This window comes from Linepithema humile, chromosome 7 (genome assembly GCF_040581485.1).
Source record: "Linepithema humile isolate Giens D197 chromosome 7, Lhum_UNIL_v1.0, whole genome shotgun sequence".
In the NCBI taxonomy this organism is placed as follows: Eukaryota; Metazoa; Arthropoda; class Insecta; order Hymenoptera; family Formicidae; genus Linepithema; species Linepithema humile.
The window spans coordinates 1,448,367-1,463,511 of NC_090134.1; the positions used below are offsets into that span (position 1 = coordinate 1,448,367).

The 15,145-nt window shown below is 37.6% G+C and overlaps 1 protein-coding gene across 1 annotated transcript; it reads left to right on the plus strand.

The window, feature by feature from the left end:
• The first annotated feature begins 506 nt into the window (after positions 1-506).
• On the plus strand, positions 507-15,029 carry LOC105678382 (uncharacterized). Its single transcript, XM_067359017.1, has 5 exons — positions 507-517; positions 1,107-1,488; positions 7,117-7,305; positions 7,588-7,886; positions 11,346-15,029. The coding sequence occupies exons 1-5, from the start codon at positions 507-509 to the stop codon at positions 11,638-11,640; spliced, it is 1,176 nt and encodes a 391-aa protein (XP_067215118.1). The 3' UTR covers positions 11,641-15,029.
• The last annotated feature ends 116 nt before the right edge of the window (positions 15,030-15,145 follow it).

Sequence of the window (15,145 nt, forward strand, 5' to 3'; positions counted from 1 at the left end):
GTTACATTTATTTTTTTATTTAAAAAAAATATGAATCCTTGTTTTTGCATCTTAAAAAGTATAAGTAGACTTACATTTTTATCTTTCGCTTGAATTTATATTTCCAAGACTTTTTTCTGTATCTAATTCGAGCTTGGTATTAAATTCGACTTAATGTGCCCCATTTTACTTTCATCGACGCGCGACTCAATACATTTCTTAAAGCTCGAGTAATACTTGACACAAAACTTACTTCGTGACGATAGAACGATATCGGCGAAACATCATTAAAGTTTGATTTTACATAATTATTGGGAAATATTTTTATACTTTTACAAAATTGAGATAATCATACATATTTAGATTTTAAATATATATTTATTAACATTTATTGAACTCAATATTTATACTTGATAAAATCGGCAAATTACTATGATCTAAATTAGATGTTACACGATTATTGGAAAATATTTTCATGCTCTTGTATCATAGAATCTAAACATATATTTAATCCTCTTTTAATCGAGATGGATCATTCGTATTTCTCATCTGTTACGCAATTATTTTAATTGGCGCACGCTAAAAATTGAAAAATATAATTGGAACACAAGAGTAGATTAACAATTAATCAAATTAGTCAAACTGGCTACAACGGAGAAGATACAATTAGCGAATGAAAAATGAAAACTGTTATATTTTAATCAAACTTAATGTATAAAAATAATTTTCATCTTTAGACATTCCGATCATATTAATTAAAATTGTCATATCAATACAATTATTTTACATAATTAAATTTTAATTTTACTAATTAAAAAGTTATGTAAAAAATAACAGCGTAAATAGCTTCATATAACGTTGAACTAAAAATAAAGAAATATCTGAATAAATTGAAAGAGAGAGAGAAAACAAACGGACAAACGATAAATTTTATTTATCATCATGAATAATATTTATATTTACCGTGTATAAAAAAAAGTCCAGTTGAAAAATAAAGTTTTTACAGTAACGTAAGCAGGCTTACACACAATGCGTAAGTTGATTTATGCAGCGAACTCTGTAATTATTCAGTAGAACGGAATAACAAGCAGGTGCAAGCTTTTTTCTACGAAAATCCCCTCCTGAAGAATTCAACTGGACGAAAGCCGCAGCCGTCGGAGCGCCTCGGTGCTCCAATTTTCACCTGCCAATGTGACTCATTCACCCCTTCCCCCGCCCGCTTCTCGTTCTCTCGCCGCCAACATTACTCTGGACCGGCATGGCAAAAACAACCCCTTCGCCCACTTTCCACCTGGCTTTTTACCCCTTCCCGCGCCGGACTACTGGCGATCCCCCACGGGGGCGAAGTACACGGTCCTGCCTTCGTGGCGCGCGGCCGGATCCAGTCGCAGTTCGAACCTCGAGGAAGACCGAGCGTGCGAGAGCCCCACCGTAATCCTGGACCAAGTAAACGGACAACTCGGAGGATCATGCCGGGATCCTCTGGCGTGCAAGCGTCAGGAGCAGCAGGTAAGGCCCACTCGCCGCAACGGTCCCGCCGCGGCCCGTTTCGCCCGAGCGAGGACTCGCAGGACTCGTGTAGCCGTCGCGACTCGGAGGAGCACACGCGTCCAAGCTCGCTAGCCTTCCTTTTCAATTTGATCTTGAAGCGATATTGTGATTTATGGAAGATACGTGATTTATGGAGGAGCACGCAGCTGCGCTGCTCTCCGTTTCGCTGGCAGTCAAAAAGTGCAAATGCATTTTTTATGTGATCGTGATGTGATGGAGCCGTGCGATAAAATATTCGATGAGCTGTCGGAATGAGAAAATATAATTCGGTGGGTACGTTTATTAGTAAAAATGTTGATCGCTTGTCGCTGCGAGAGAACTCGTCGCATCTCGTAAACGAGACTCGACTGTGCGAGAAGCATACAGGTGGGTCGGGCGAGACTAAGCAACTGCATTTCCATCGCGTTGTAAATAGTCTTATTAAGGAAACTACAGAAATAAGAGTTATCGTTCAAATACAAATTGAATCTTTTGAATATACATTTTTTAAACTAATCACTTAACTACATTTTATTTTTATATATTTTGTATCACCTTTTGCATCCAATAATTTTACTTCGCCGCGTACTTTTTCTTTCAAGTTTATCCCTCACGTTTCTGGGATTTTACGATATCCCTTGTATATTGAATTGAACTACACGGAGATGACCGTCACCGAAGACTTGTTGGATTCAGTTTACGAGCAACGTGACGCTGTAAAACGACCGAAGAAATTCGAAAGATTAATATAACAGCAGGTGTGGCTGCCTTATTAAATTTTTGTTTAATTTACTTTGCTTTATTCTCTATCGATTTCTTTTAATTAGCTCATTTTTTAGCTTTTACATTAAAAAAAAAAAAGGAAAAATAGCTACGCACATAAAATTATAAAAATATGACAAGATTATTAAATTAAATTATATAATGTATTCTAACACAGATATTTGCACTGAAACCAGATTTAATTAAAATTATCAAGCAAAAATTAATCTGTCGGATATTCGCAAAATGGCTGCGTGTTCGCTGTTGAAAGGATCTTCGTATGCCATAAATGTGCCGGGAAAAGTGTCGAAAAGTATTGCAGTTCCGAGACAAGAGTCTTTTCATTTAATCGAGGCAAGCATCGTGCCAGGAAAACGATCTCCGCGCCTTTTTTCTTGCTTTCATCGACCGCTCTGTGCCAAGGCCAAATAAAAAGACGAGATCTTACAGTCACGGTCACGAACAAAAGTGTCTCTTAATGTAGTTATGTGAATCGATTCCATTCCGGATATTATTAATGGCTACTTTCTTGCGTTGATCAGTCATCGTAATTCATTTTTAACGATCGTAAGATACGTCGTTTCGAACTTGAGAGAAAATTATTAGTATATGCATTATATTTTTAATTCCATTAGCTTTATTGTAGCTCTGTAAGACGTCCAATTGTACTTAGCGACGCAAAGTGTGAATGCTACACGGTTGCTAATTAATGAATCGCATTTGCGAAAAGTGGCGTGCACGCGATACCTTTCAATGAAGCGAAAACGCGCGCGAGTACCAAAAGTCCGCGAAACATATCAATTTCGTAAGGGCGCCGCATATTATCAAGGGGTGGATTAGCGGGCGGAACGAAAGTTCTAATCGCGCTGGGAATAGCGTGGTGCACGCGGTATTATTTTTTATCGCAGCGTTTCATGGTTTTGCTAGATTAAATCGTGGAAAATGCATTACGAAGTTTCGAGACGCAATGCTTCCGCAGCAACAGACGCGGCACGATACAATTCATTTTAACTTGTCGCGGGATCGCCCGGCACGAGTGACTTTTAAAGTTTGGAAACTTCTGGAAGCGACTGCTGGAAGAATGATTCGAATGTCAAGATTGGCGAATATCCCGCGAGAGAACGGCGGGTGTTCTGTCGACTACAGACTCCGCGACTCCACGGATTAATCAGATCCGTCGATTTCGAAGATTAATCAAAGCGAGGATGAAACTCTGCACAGATACAATGCCGCGCATCTCCGCACGCTTTATCGCGGGCTTTTCCATTGGTCAATTTGGAATGTCGCCAGGCACACGCGTCTCGCTTAACGCGTAGTGCTTCGCATTTGGCGAAAATTCCGCAACGCGAGAGGGAAAGAAAGAGAAGAAAAAGAAACGTTTGCAGGTCCGGCACAAGTTGCGTTTAAATGCGACGTAATGCAAAGTGATATATTCGCACAATGCGCGCATATATTGGCCCGTACGTGCGACGGATTGCGATCGTCAGACGCGTAATATGACACGAATCGCAAAATCTGATCTACTTCGGAGCAAGAAGGAGGGTAATTCTTTTTCCGATTGAATTCATATCGCGATTTCACGGCTTCGATTGATTACTTTCACCGGAAAGAAGTTCACGTCTGCGACATCACAGCAAAATTGAACTCGTACTTTAGGCTCGTAAAGGAGTCTTTGCATTAACGATCTAATTTTACTGCGGCAACGTGCCTTCTCCTCATTACGACCTTTGGCGTGACTTAAGATTATTCCGCGGGACAATAAAAAATATTTGATGCATTTTACCGCAAACATTAGAGAACTGCGTGGAATAAGAATCAAGGTGAAAAAAACACACAAACCACGCAACGCGGTTTCAATATTTTTGTTTTCGACACAGACTTAGACAGGTTTTCCCATGGAAATGAAATTCATTTATTTGTTAGACCAAAATTTAATTTCGATTACAAACTTTGCAAAGCGCTAAAAAATTGGATTAAATGTCAAAATGCGCGTGCAACTGCAATTACGTATTGTTTTGTGTTCATTTTACAATACGCAATTCTCTTGACTTTTACAGTTTATATTGCGAGTTTTTCCTCATTAAAAAGAATCCGATGTAGATTTAAAACGTTTAAAGTTAATGATTAAATGTGCTTTTTCCGACGAATTTATCGTGACAATCGTGTTTTTCGGCTTTTATTAATCCTTTTAACAAACTCGATTGTCATTTAATCTGCGCAGCAAATATTTTTTCTCTCTGTAAATGTAGCGATAATTATGAGTTTTATGTCATGTCCCGGTTTCTTTGAACAATATTTCGGGTATGGGTCTCATGTCATCGACACACTTCCTGCTCACGCGTTATCGATCTGTTTCGTACTCTTCGCTAGCCAACCCTTGGCGCTACTTTTATTCTCAATTGGATCACTGAAACAGCATTGGAAATATTATTCCCATTCAGTGAAAAGGCATTTAAAACGTTATCCTTTATAGTTTTGCAAAGGTAAACGGATATTTCAAAATATAATAAAATATAACAATAAAATATCAATATTTCCATCAGTTTTTTCTTGTAGTCACTTTCGGATTTTATTTCAGCAGCTCGAGAAACTACAAACATTTACCTCTGTGTTATAGAAAATTTTATTATTACTAAAATATTATTAGAAAAATAAAGCTACTGAAAGAATATAGACTGTGACATTTATATACAATAAATATTAATTCGTTTTTACCAAACAGGTTTAAAATATGCTGACAAATTTTTTTGATGTCGTTATATACTTCTGTCGTTAGCATATAAATAATTAATTAGTCGTCGTTTTTATTCGCGAAAAATTACTCAAGTTACTCAATTGATTGACATACAAAGTTCGTCGGCGCGCGTGCGCGCGTGTGTGTGTGTGTGTGTGTGTGTGATATAAAACTATTCCGCACGGACAAATTGAAAATTAGAGATACGAAATTCTCGACGAGTATCGCATTTTTTTTTTCAGCGGCGCACTTCCTATCGTTCGCGCTTTATCGATCTATTTCGCAATGTTTCTCTGCAGCCGTTGCTTTTTCTCGACGCTTTTTTGTACAGCTAGGCGACCTTTGCGAGCTTGCCGCACCGGAAACCAACGAGCCGTTTATCCCCCTGCTTGTCGGTGGATGCGAGAGCGCTTTCCTGCGTGACTGTGACACTCGCACACGATGATATGCGAGACATTCTGAACTTTAAACCGCATATTATTATTATCCACGCTGTGTGTCCACCATCACAGGTTTAATAAAATCAGATCACTCGATCGACAGATAGGGAGCTCTTGCGACGAATAAGCCGCCGCGAAAAGGCCGAAGGTGAGACACGAGCAAGGGCAAGAATAATAATTCATTGAAGAATCATTAACTAGAAAAGATCCTAGCTGAGATTATACTTCGCGTTTTATTTTGGTAAACTTTAATAAATTTAATAAAAACTTTAATTTTAACTTTAACCGGTACTTTTATAAAAATATGTCTGTGCCGTGTTTAATTTTAATTCGCAATCAATAATATATATAAAACTGAATGAGATAATAGAATAATCGGTGCCACATTCTGCAGGCTGAAAATGAATAAATCATTGTTCCTTCTTCATATGACATTTTCTTTTTTGCTACACGCGAGTCGCACAATGACATTAATTGTTCTAGCTCCAGGATCCGAGTTATGTCATCCGAGTTATGTCAGTAAAATGCAAAGCGTTCTATCTACAGCAAGATGTACAGCTTGACCTATGAAGAATGTTACCTCTTACAGCTCCAAAACCGTTTGATCAATTCAAAGTTAAATTGTAAATTTGTAACACTTTACGCGAATCACCCCGCAGAATATAACTCTTTTGTTTGTGATTTTGTTTCGGAAGAGTAGAAGATTAGAAATCACATGTTAGTTTCCAATATTTTATATGACGTTTTTATTCCTATTTAAAATTTAATTCATTAATTGCAACCTTAATTTTGCGAGGATTAATTCTGTGGAATTTACCGAGAGACTTTATACTTCAGTTGTAATTAGTCGCATATTACGACAATTAGTATAATCAGCACTGATATTACGTTAAACATAATTTATAGAATTATATGCAAATGATCGATAAGTAGCGACAAGCATGATATTCCGTGACAAATGCGCTAATAATAGCGCATCACACAGAAATTTCAATTTATCATTGACACTTGACACAAGAGCAATTATTAAATACGTGTGTACATAACAGCATAAGATCGAACAATCAATTACGTTAAATCTACGGAAGCATCTCTCTGTTTCAGTAAAAAATCCACTCTCGGATATCCGTCATTTTTATCACTGTTTTTTCCATTTTTATCGAGATTGGATGCTGAAACAGCTAAATATCGCATCGATTAATTTGCTCTTGAAACGCGACCGTAGCTAAAAATATTTCACACGCTAATATTCAGCCGTGAAGGATCTTTTATGCGGCGCGAACGCAGAAAATATTTGTCTCGTACCGTGGCGACATTATGTAGTTTCTAGCGGCGTTATATTTATTATTATCGAAAGTCATTGAGTAACTAAAAGCGGCCGGGAGTTTTGCTCGTGTCACCTTAACATTTAGAGCCAATACATACAGTTTCAAGTACACGCCGGGCAATAAAATTTAAATCTTTTTTCGTTTATATATATTTATATTTAGAATATTCTGTAGCGCGCATTTTATTTGACCATAAAATTCGTGGGCAAATTTATACGAAGAAAGAGTTCAATGTTATTGAAAAAAGCGATTTTATTTGAAAAAAAAATTCCGTTTATTAAAGAAAAAGATAATTCTAAAAGTGAACTTTAAAAATAAAACAACATTGTATATCGGTTGGCAGAAGCCATTGAAGGAGCTGAGCGACAATGTCGTCGTTGCCGAAGTCTACAACGAGACGCGCAAAGGACTTCCCCTTCTTCAAGTATGGCCTAGCGACTCGCCCCGAGCCGACTCCGATGAACAGGGTCAGGTTTTTGTGTTCCCTGACACGCAGGAGAACATCAACGATAGCGGTATTGAATCTACTCAGGTGCGCCTTTTATCAGATACTACTTTCTCCGCATTGAATCTCCGGGCGTGTAAATAAATAACTTTTATCTACTTGCGTTAATCAAAAACAAACCTCTCGCGTGACGCTTTTCATACGCCACGACTTGACTTTATCGAGGACGTAAGAATGAGTTCTCTTTTTTCTTTTTTTTTTTCACGCGGAATCACGTTTTTGCGAGAAGTTTCTTATGAATTGATATCTACATTTCGTTGTTGTCGATGTTGTAATAATATTGTATTTTTCTTTTAATCCATGTTGAAGGCGTCGCCGTCACCATGCGGTGTCATCTGCAATAGTCCGTTAACGACGCCGCTGCAGTCGCGTCGCACCAGCCTGCTGCATCCGGATGACGCGCGATTGCACCTCCCTTACCTGCACCACAACCATCATAACATAGGATTAAGGAGTCCGCCGTCGCCGGACAGAACGTCCGTGGACGAGGATCAAGAGGGTCGGCCGCCAAGTCCTTCCAACTCGACCACCAGCAGCCTGCGATCGATGCCGAGTTCGGCGATTGTATCGATTCAGCAGGATCTTCAGGACAGGAGACGTAGCAGCGGGTAATTAATTTAACTCTTTCTCGTTACGTTTTATCTGGGATCTTCAGCTGACAGTTTAATATCTTCGTGTTAAATTATTGAATTTAAAAATTTATTTTTATTTTTTCAATAATAAATAATATCATGGGTAAATTCATTAGTAATTTATAATTTATCATTAATCATGAAATTTTGATTATCTGTATTATTTTGATAGATAAGAGATGACAATATAATTATGGTAAATAGATTGAATTAGTAATACAAACGCAGCATCTTTTATTATATATATATAATAAAAGATCTCTAATTCATACAATATTTCTGATATTATAATATTTAATGATATGATATTGATAACATCACTAAATTGATTGATTTTCTTCTATTTAGATCTAAAAATATTCTTCTATTTAGATGAAATTAGTGATAAAAAAAATAACACTATTTACGATTATACTAATCAAACTAATTTCGATGATTGTAAGATTTTATTTGTCTGTGACAGTATATATATAAGGAAGAACTTTATTTATACTGTTTATAGCAAATTTTATAGATTGTTTTAGAAATGTGCAACTTGCACTATACTTATTGCAAAAATGATATAAGAGACGTGCTTATGAAATTGTAAAGAATCGTTCTACAGAGGATAATGCTTCACAATTTCAAATTAGTTAAAATTGTAAAATTTCATAAAAAGCATGAAAGCTGGGGTACTGCAAGTGGAGTTTCAAGTGTTGTTTTGTTGACATGACAATAGTAGAAAAGTCTTGTTTATTGTGAGATGAGAGCGACTATTTACGCGAAAGGGGAGTGCTATCATTAAAGTGTTCGATGCACGTTTATTTTTTTAAAAATGCCGATGGTGGAATAGATGGTCTTGCTCACGTTAGATTGAACGACGATTCGTGCGAAAGGAAATGCGCCAAAAATGAGGTGCTACAATCGGAGTGGTTCAAGAGCGTTATTTTATTGATTGATCGCCAATATAGTGAATATAAGAAGGTCCTGTTTGGGTTAAAAGGGAAAGAAATGAAGGGAAAGAAAGACGTCTTTAATTCGAGTGGTCTAAGAGAGAAGGAAGGAGAGGGAAAGAGAGAAAGAGCGAGAGAGAGAGAGAGAGAGAGAGAAAGGGATGCGCTATTTTCTTAATAACGCCAAACAATAAAGTAGATGAAAGGTCTTATTAAGACAAAGCGTTATGATTCACACATCCGTGAATAAATTTGCATATCTATCGTCGCAATTTAAGTAGTTCAAAATGCACTATTTTTATGACACCAACAGAGAAGAAAGCAAATTTTATTAAAATAGAGCACAACAACTACGTGACGTAAAAAGAATCTATTAAAGCAGCTTAAAAAAAGGTAAAAAAAGAGATAGCAAGTACACGCGCTCGGAACATTATTATACACACACCAAACAATGCTGTTTCAATGTATCTCTGCAAAATATGTGAAGAGAAACTAGCGCCAAATTTAATTTAATTTAATATTTTTTAATTTAATATTATACACATATATATATATATATATATTTGTGTAATATTACTATTAATTTAACAATACATATACAGTTACAGAATATTTGATTGCACTAATAAATAATTAACACAAAGGATTATTTAACATAAATTATAATACAAATAATTAACATGTTATTTAGTCTAGCAAGAAATAAAAATTTTTTAAATTAAATATTAAACATATTTTGCATTATGCGGAAGAAATTAAGTTTTATGTGTATAGAAATTATTGGGCGCAAATGTTTTGCTCGCGTACGAGGCGATCGACCTTATCCTTGGCCGGCTGTGCGCGGCGCAGGCAAGGTCCCAGAGATCCGAACGCCAGGAATAATCTATCATATTTACACGCGTTCAATATCGGACTTAGTCTTGGCTCGTGTCAAGGAACGACCTTGACACGATGCAAACACACGGAAGGTATGGCGGCAACGTACACAACGTCGATATCGCGCGTGTATGTATGCACGTACGCGTGTGTATATATGCGGCGGAATTGCTCGCATTTATACGTCGGGTTCGCGACGTAAATGCCGAGCAGTCCCTTTCTACGACGAGGGTCTTCAGAAAATTGCTCTTTTTTTCAATAGAGATCGGCCGCATCCAAATTTAACTCCTTTCTTTTTTGCTAAGTAGGTCTCGCAATTTCGCGAGTGAGCGGGACGTCGTACATGGCCAAGACGTTGGATTATCTCGATAGGATCCAACTTTTATGTTCTCATGTGCTTTGATCAAAAATTTATACTGGAATTGTTGCGTTCATCCTTCAATCTTCATTAAAATACAAAAGGGAAAAAAATGAAAGGAAAGAAAAAAATAGCAACTTTTAATTGACCCATTAAATTACACGCTAAAATTAATATTATGGCATATAATATAATAATGAATCAATAAAATAAAATAATTGAAATAAATAACATTATTTTGATAACACAAAGAAATCACCTGAAAAATTGCAAAATTTCTCGAACGAAGAAAAAATCATGATATCAATCGTCTTGTTGCCGTGAATGTATACTAGAAAAGACAATTATTTCAACATTTCGACTTTAGACTTTTATAACTTTTTTTCTACAGCACCTACAGTAAAAACAAGCATACTTTTCTTATATAATTCGGGTATGCGCTATCGATTGAGCCTATTATCAACTCAATCGGCCCAGCCGTTATTGAGATCCGACAATCTCGGCTCGTCTCAACTTTCGGGCTCGCGTAAAGATACACGCGTGAACTTGGCGCGAGACGCTACCGTGTCTCCTGATCTTTGAGACAGTATTGGTAGTTTTCCACCAATGAGACACAAATAGACACAGTGTCAGGCACAAAACAGTTGTGTGAAGCCGCTTGTTGGAACATTATAATTCTTAGTACAGCTATAGTTGGCGTTCTATAGTAAATTTTTTCTTGAAATTTTACTCATATGTATATGTACATCTGCTTTAATTGCATAGTAAGTATAATTTACAAAAATAAATTTTGAACTTCGCAATTTTCATAAAATAATATAGTACATAAAATAATATAGTACATAAAATATAACCTCTATTACTTTTTTATTTTGTAAAAAACTAAATTAAATATTCTAATTTTTTAGATGAATAACGATAATAGATTAATTTACAACAATTTGCATGTTTTTGCCTTTATTACTTACATACATGGTGTTTCAACTTTTACAACTTGAAATTTCCCTAAGTTTGTCAAATAATTGGCAGCCATGAATTGAACACAAATCACCTCGACTCACCTCTTTAGCTGTGTATATTTGTGTCGAGCTGTGTCGTTGTAGGAAAACATTGTGTCAAACACTGTGTCATTTTGTGTCGCTTGTGTCTCTTGGTGGAAAACTACCATTAATAGCTTATGCAATTGTGATTAAATAAAATCATTTTGACGAATAATATTATTAATTACAACAGGCAGAAACTGATCAAACATTTTCATGTTTCATCCAGTAGGTACAGCACGTTCGACGCACTGGACCTGGAGTACGCTTTGCTGAGGGCGGCGGCTCGCGGCTCCGTGGGACCATACTCTTTGTCAGAGTCCCTTCACAAGCTGACCTTTACTCAGAGCTTGGCCTTTCCCGCCCTGGCGCGTAGCCTCGCCGCTAAGCAGAGTATGTCAACCAGATCGCAGCAGCCAACCGAGAGCGGGCTGAACACCATCGCGAAGGTGGTGACCGCAATGGTGCTAATGTTGGTGAGCATATTGGTGTTCGGTGTGGTCTACAAGTTCACGAAGACGTGAGGGTGGCTGCTGGCACCCGGCCGGGGTGCCACGACGCCGGATAACAATCATCTGGATGCCAGCGACGCCTTTAACGGCGACGGCTGATGAGGCCTGAGGTCTGATCTGGGTTAATCGCGCGAGGAGGAAAAGGATTGCAGTGTTGCAGGAGACGCCGAACGCTGTACGAAGCAGTCTGCGTTCGGAATCAGCGTACAGATCAAGCATTTGTGAAAGATTGATGCGAGAATGGGAGAATGAATGATCTGCATAGCATTCGATACACGACTCCAAGTCGGCGGGCAAAAGCGGTTTTATTGGGTTTTATTGTCTTTACTGTGTAACAATGTGTGTGCGTGTGTGCGTGTGTTTAAGTATTCATAAAATATGTAAAGTTTTAGCAAAGGTGACATTGCGTGTCGTAAGAAGACATGATAATGAAAAGCGTAATAATATTATGACGAGGCACTCGTAACGACGATTTGCTCGATCGAGAAGAGGCAAATCAAATGGCGTATATGTGTGCACATTTCGACTTCGAGAATAATTCTACCTTGCTCTTTGATATACGTGCATAAACAATATCAGGTGCCGGCAAAAAATTTCAATGTGGAGATACGTGTGTGTGTTCGATGTAAAATAGAGAAGTCATAATCTAGAAAAAGCGGATATATCTAGAAGAAAGAAAACATGTACGTCTGTTTGCTAAGAATCTTATCGAGTCTATTTCTTGAGAAAAAAAAATCATTGTATACTAAACAAGAACGCACTCGTCTGGATGAAATCTCGGCGAGTGTACTCGGTTTAAAGTGTCTCGATAATGAATACAAATTTATGCCGTGGACTCTAATGTCGCCGTTGTAAGGAGGTTTTCCGGTACATTACTTTCCACAATATTTCAAGTTACGAGGACTCTTTAAAATATTCCTCGACGATCTTTGATATTCTTCAACGAGTTTCGTCGCATTGAAGTGGGTGGTAAACTGATGGAGCGAGTCTCAATCGATAAAAAGTTGGATAACGCTTTTGCGACAACGAGAGAACGATTTCCAGATTGAAACATTTGTCTTTGCGAACTATCTATTCTGCTTGGCGACGTTCGAGTGATGCACTTTGCGCAGTTGGACGAACACTCGAAGCTACAATTGCAATCGCAGTTCGAATGCGGATTATCGCGCGAAATGATATCTCCGATCGAGAAGTTGCAAATTACACAATCGCCATATTTTTGAGATTGAAGCGTTTCGGATTTTAATACCAATTTCACCTGATTAACTTCACTCCGTGAATTTTTAATTAATCTTTTCTCAAGCTTTCACTCTCGATAAATCTACTCCCATCTAATTTGGAGCAATTAAAAAAAATAATTCATGAGGGAATGTTTTGGCAAAAAATTTCCAGCCGCTAACCACTTCCCTGCCCGAGTATATTCGGGCAGTATCATAAAAAATAGTAACAAAAAAAAACCCGATATTTTTTGAACTCTCTTTGACAAAATAATTTGACAGAGAAGTGGTTAATAAACTTGAACACTGAAACCGATCGACTTCCACCGGTCAGTCTACGTTTGCTTTGCAGTGCCTTGTCCGCGCACAAAGTCGCCATCTCACACGGACGTTGCATGCGAACGCGTAATCTCGTAATTATTTTTGAGAACTTTGTGACTGTCCAAGTGCTTTACACAACTTCTTTCCGTGACAATCGGCCGGGAGACGCTCGCTCCCGGCAATATTAAATTTATAATGTTAAGCGACCCGCTGTGGTATGGTCGGCCTCCGACCGGAAACGACGGACTGCGGTAGGATAAGCGGCTTCCGACGGTGAAAGATTAATCGAAAGACAGTTTATCATCTACGTTCTGTCTAAAAACACGTCGAGGCTTGAAACTAAATCGAAGTCTGGTGATGCGCGCGCGCGCGACACCTGATAGTTTTTTCATACTAGCTGTTGATCAACGCAACGTTGAGACTATCATATATTTTTATAAAATCTCATATCGATCGTTACGTCAGTAAATAAGTAAAAATAAACTCGACTCGTTTGATATACACACCTTCCTATTAAAGAATTTTCTAAAGGATACAATTTATTTTTGCTAGACCCCCCCCCCCCCCGCCCAGGATTGCTTTCGATTTCGTTTTAAGCCCACGAAGCGCCCAGAAAAGCATCTTTGAGCGTGTTTCGTACAGCCTAGTCGTTTGTTTTATATATAATAAAAAGAAATATATATATATATACACGTATAAACAATTACATATATACTGTATGTATTTATGATCGTTATGAAGGCGTATCTTCGTTATTTTGATGTTGTGCTCTGTACGAAGCAACGAAATTTCTAAAAATAATCTAAGACGCGTCACAAAACTGCTTTTTTTTAACTATCGTATTGTATAATGTATGACATATGTATGACGCTTCAACGCGTTGCATTACAGTGTGTAAGGGAAAGAAATTTCTTTCTTTGCTCTCTTTGTGTGATAAGCGACAAATTTCAGACAAATCTCGTATGGTGATATTTTCGTGAACGTTGAACGGAACCAAAATATTGGTAGAAGAATTGTACGAGACGTATACTGCCGTAAGTTTTGCCGTGATCAAATCAAGAAATCAAGAACAGAAATTGTGTTTTTCTTGCGGTAGAATTTATATCGACAGAGTTTGTTCTTTTTTTCTCTCTCTCTGCTATCTTCGCATTTTGACTCTAGGAAACCTAAACTTGCTTATTTCTACACACCACTCAAAGAGAAGATAAATAAAACTATTTCTTTCAGCTGCAGTCTTCCTACGCGAGAGTAAGTGTACGTCATACTCTCTGAGAAAAAAAATGGGAAAAGGGAAAAGAGGAGAAGCGGAAATGTGTGAAAAGGGCAGCTGTGAAGAGTTGACCTAAATTTGCCTTGTAGTCTTTATCGACTGTAGCATCGATCTGCATAGCGATAGTAAAGCAAAACGGGAGTGAATATTCTTTAATATCCTTTTGGTTTATCTTCTCTGTGTGATTGGATGTGGATTGAAAGAATCTTCAAAAAATGTGGGACGTAATATGTGTAAATTAAATGTAAAAATGAGTGTTTCACATCCAGCTTTGTATGATATTTCTGAATTTTCGATCAGTGGTATACGTTTCTATGATACTTACAGTATTTTGTTGAGATCCTCTCGCGTCCCATCGAGTATCAGTCGTGGAAAAAGTGGGTCAATTCGACGTAAAATTGTCGCGCGTTGAATTCAATCGTGCCAATGTGGATCCGTAATCGTATCAAAGCGTTTCCTGATTCTAGTCATCTATGCCATATTACATAGTGCTTGTGAACGTTGTAACTCGGTCGTCCCGTCTCTCACGGTAAATTACTTTCCTTTCTTCCATCGAAACAAAAGGAGGAACAATAAAAGAACTATTACCAGCCTGCGGCGACTTCTCATTAATCTTACCTTAGAAATGAATTTATTTCTCAACGGTGTGGTATAAGTGAATTTTTTAACTTACAATTGAAAGTTAAAGGGAGATTTTAGGACGGCAAGC

Excerpts from the sequence above, each read along its gene's own strand:
- LOC105678382 (XM_067359017.1), top strand. Across the intron at positions 1,489-7,116 it reads GCAAGCGTCAGGAGCAGCAG|AAGCCATTGAAGGAGCTGAG; the intron begins GTAAGGCCCACT and ends ATCGGTTGGCAG. Across the intron at positions 7,887-11,345 it reads GACAGGAGACGTAGCAGCGG|TAGGTACAGCACGTTCGACG; the intron begins GTAATTAATTTA and ends TGTTTCATCCAG.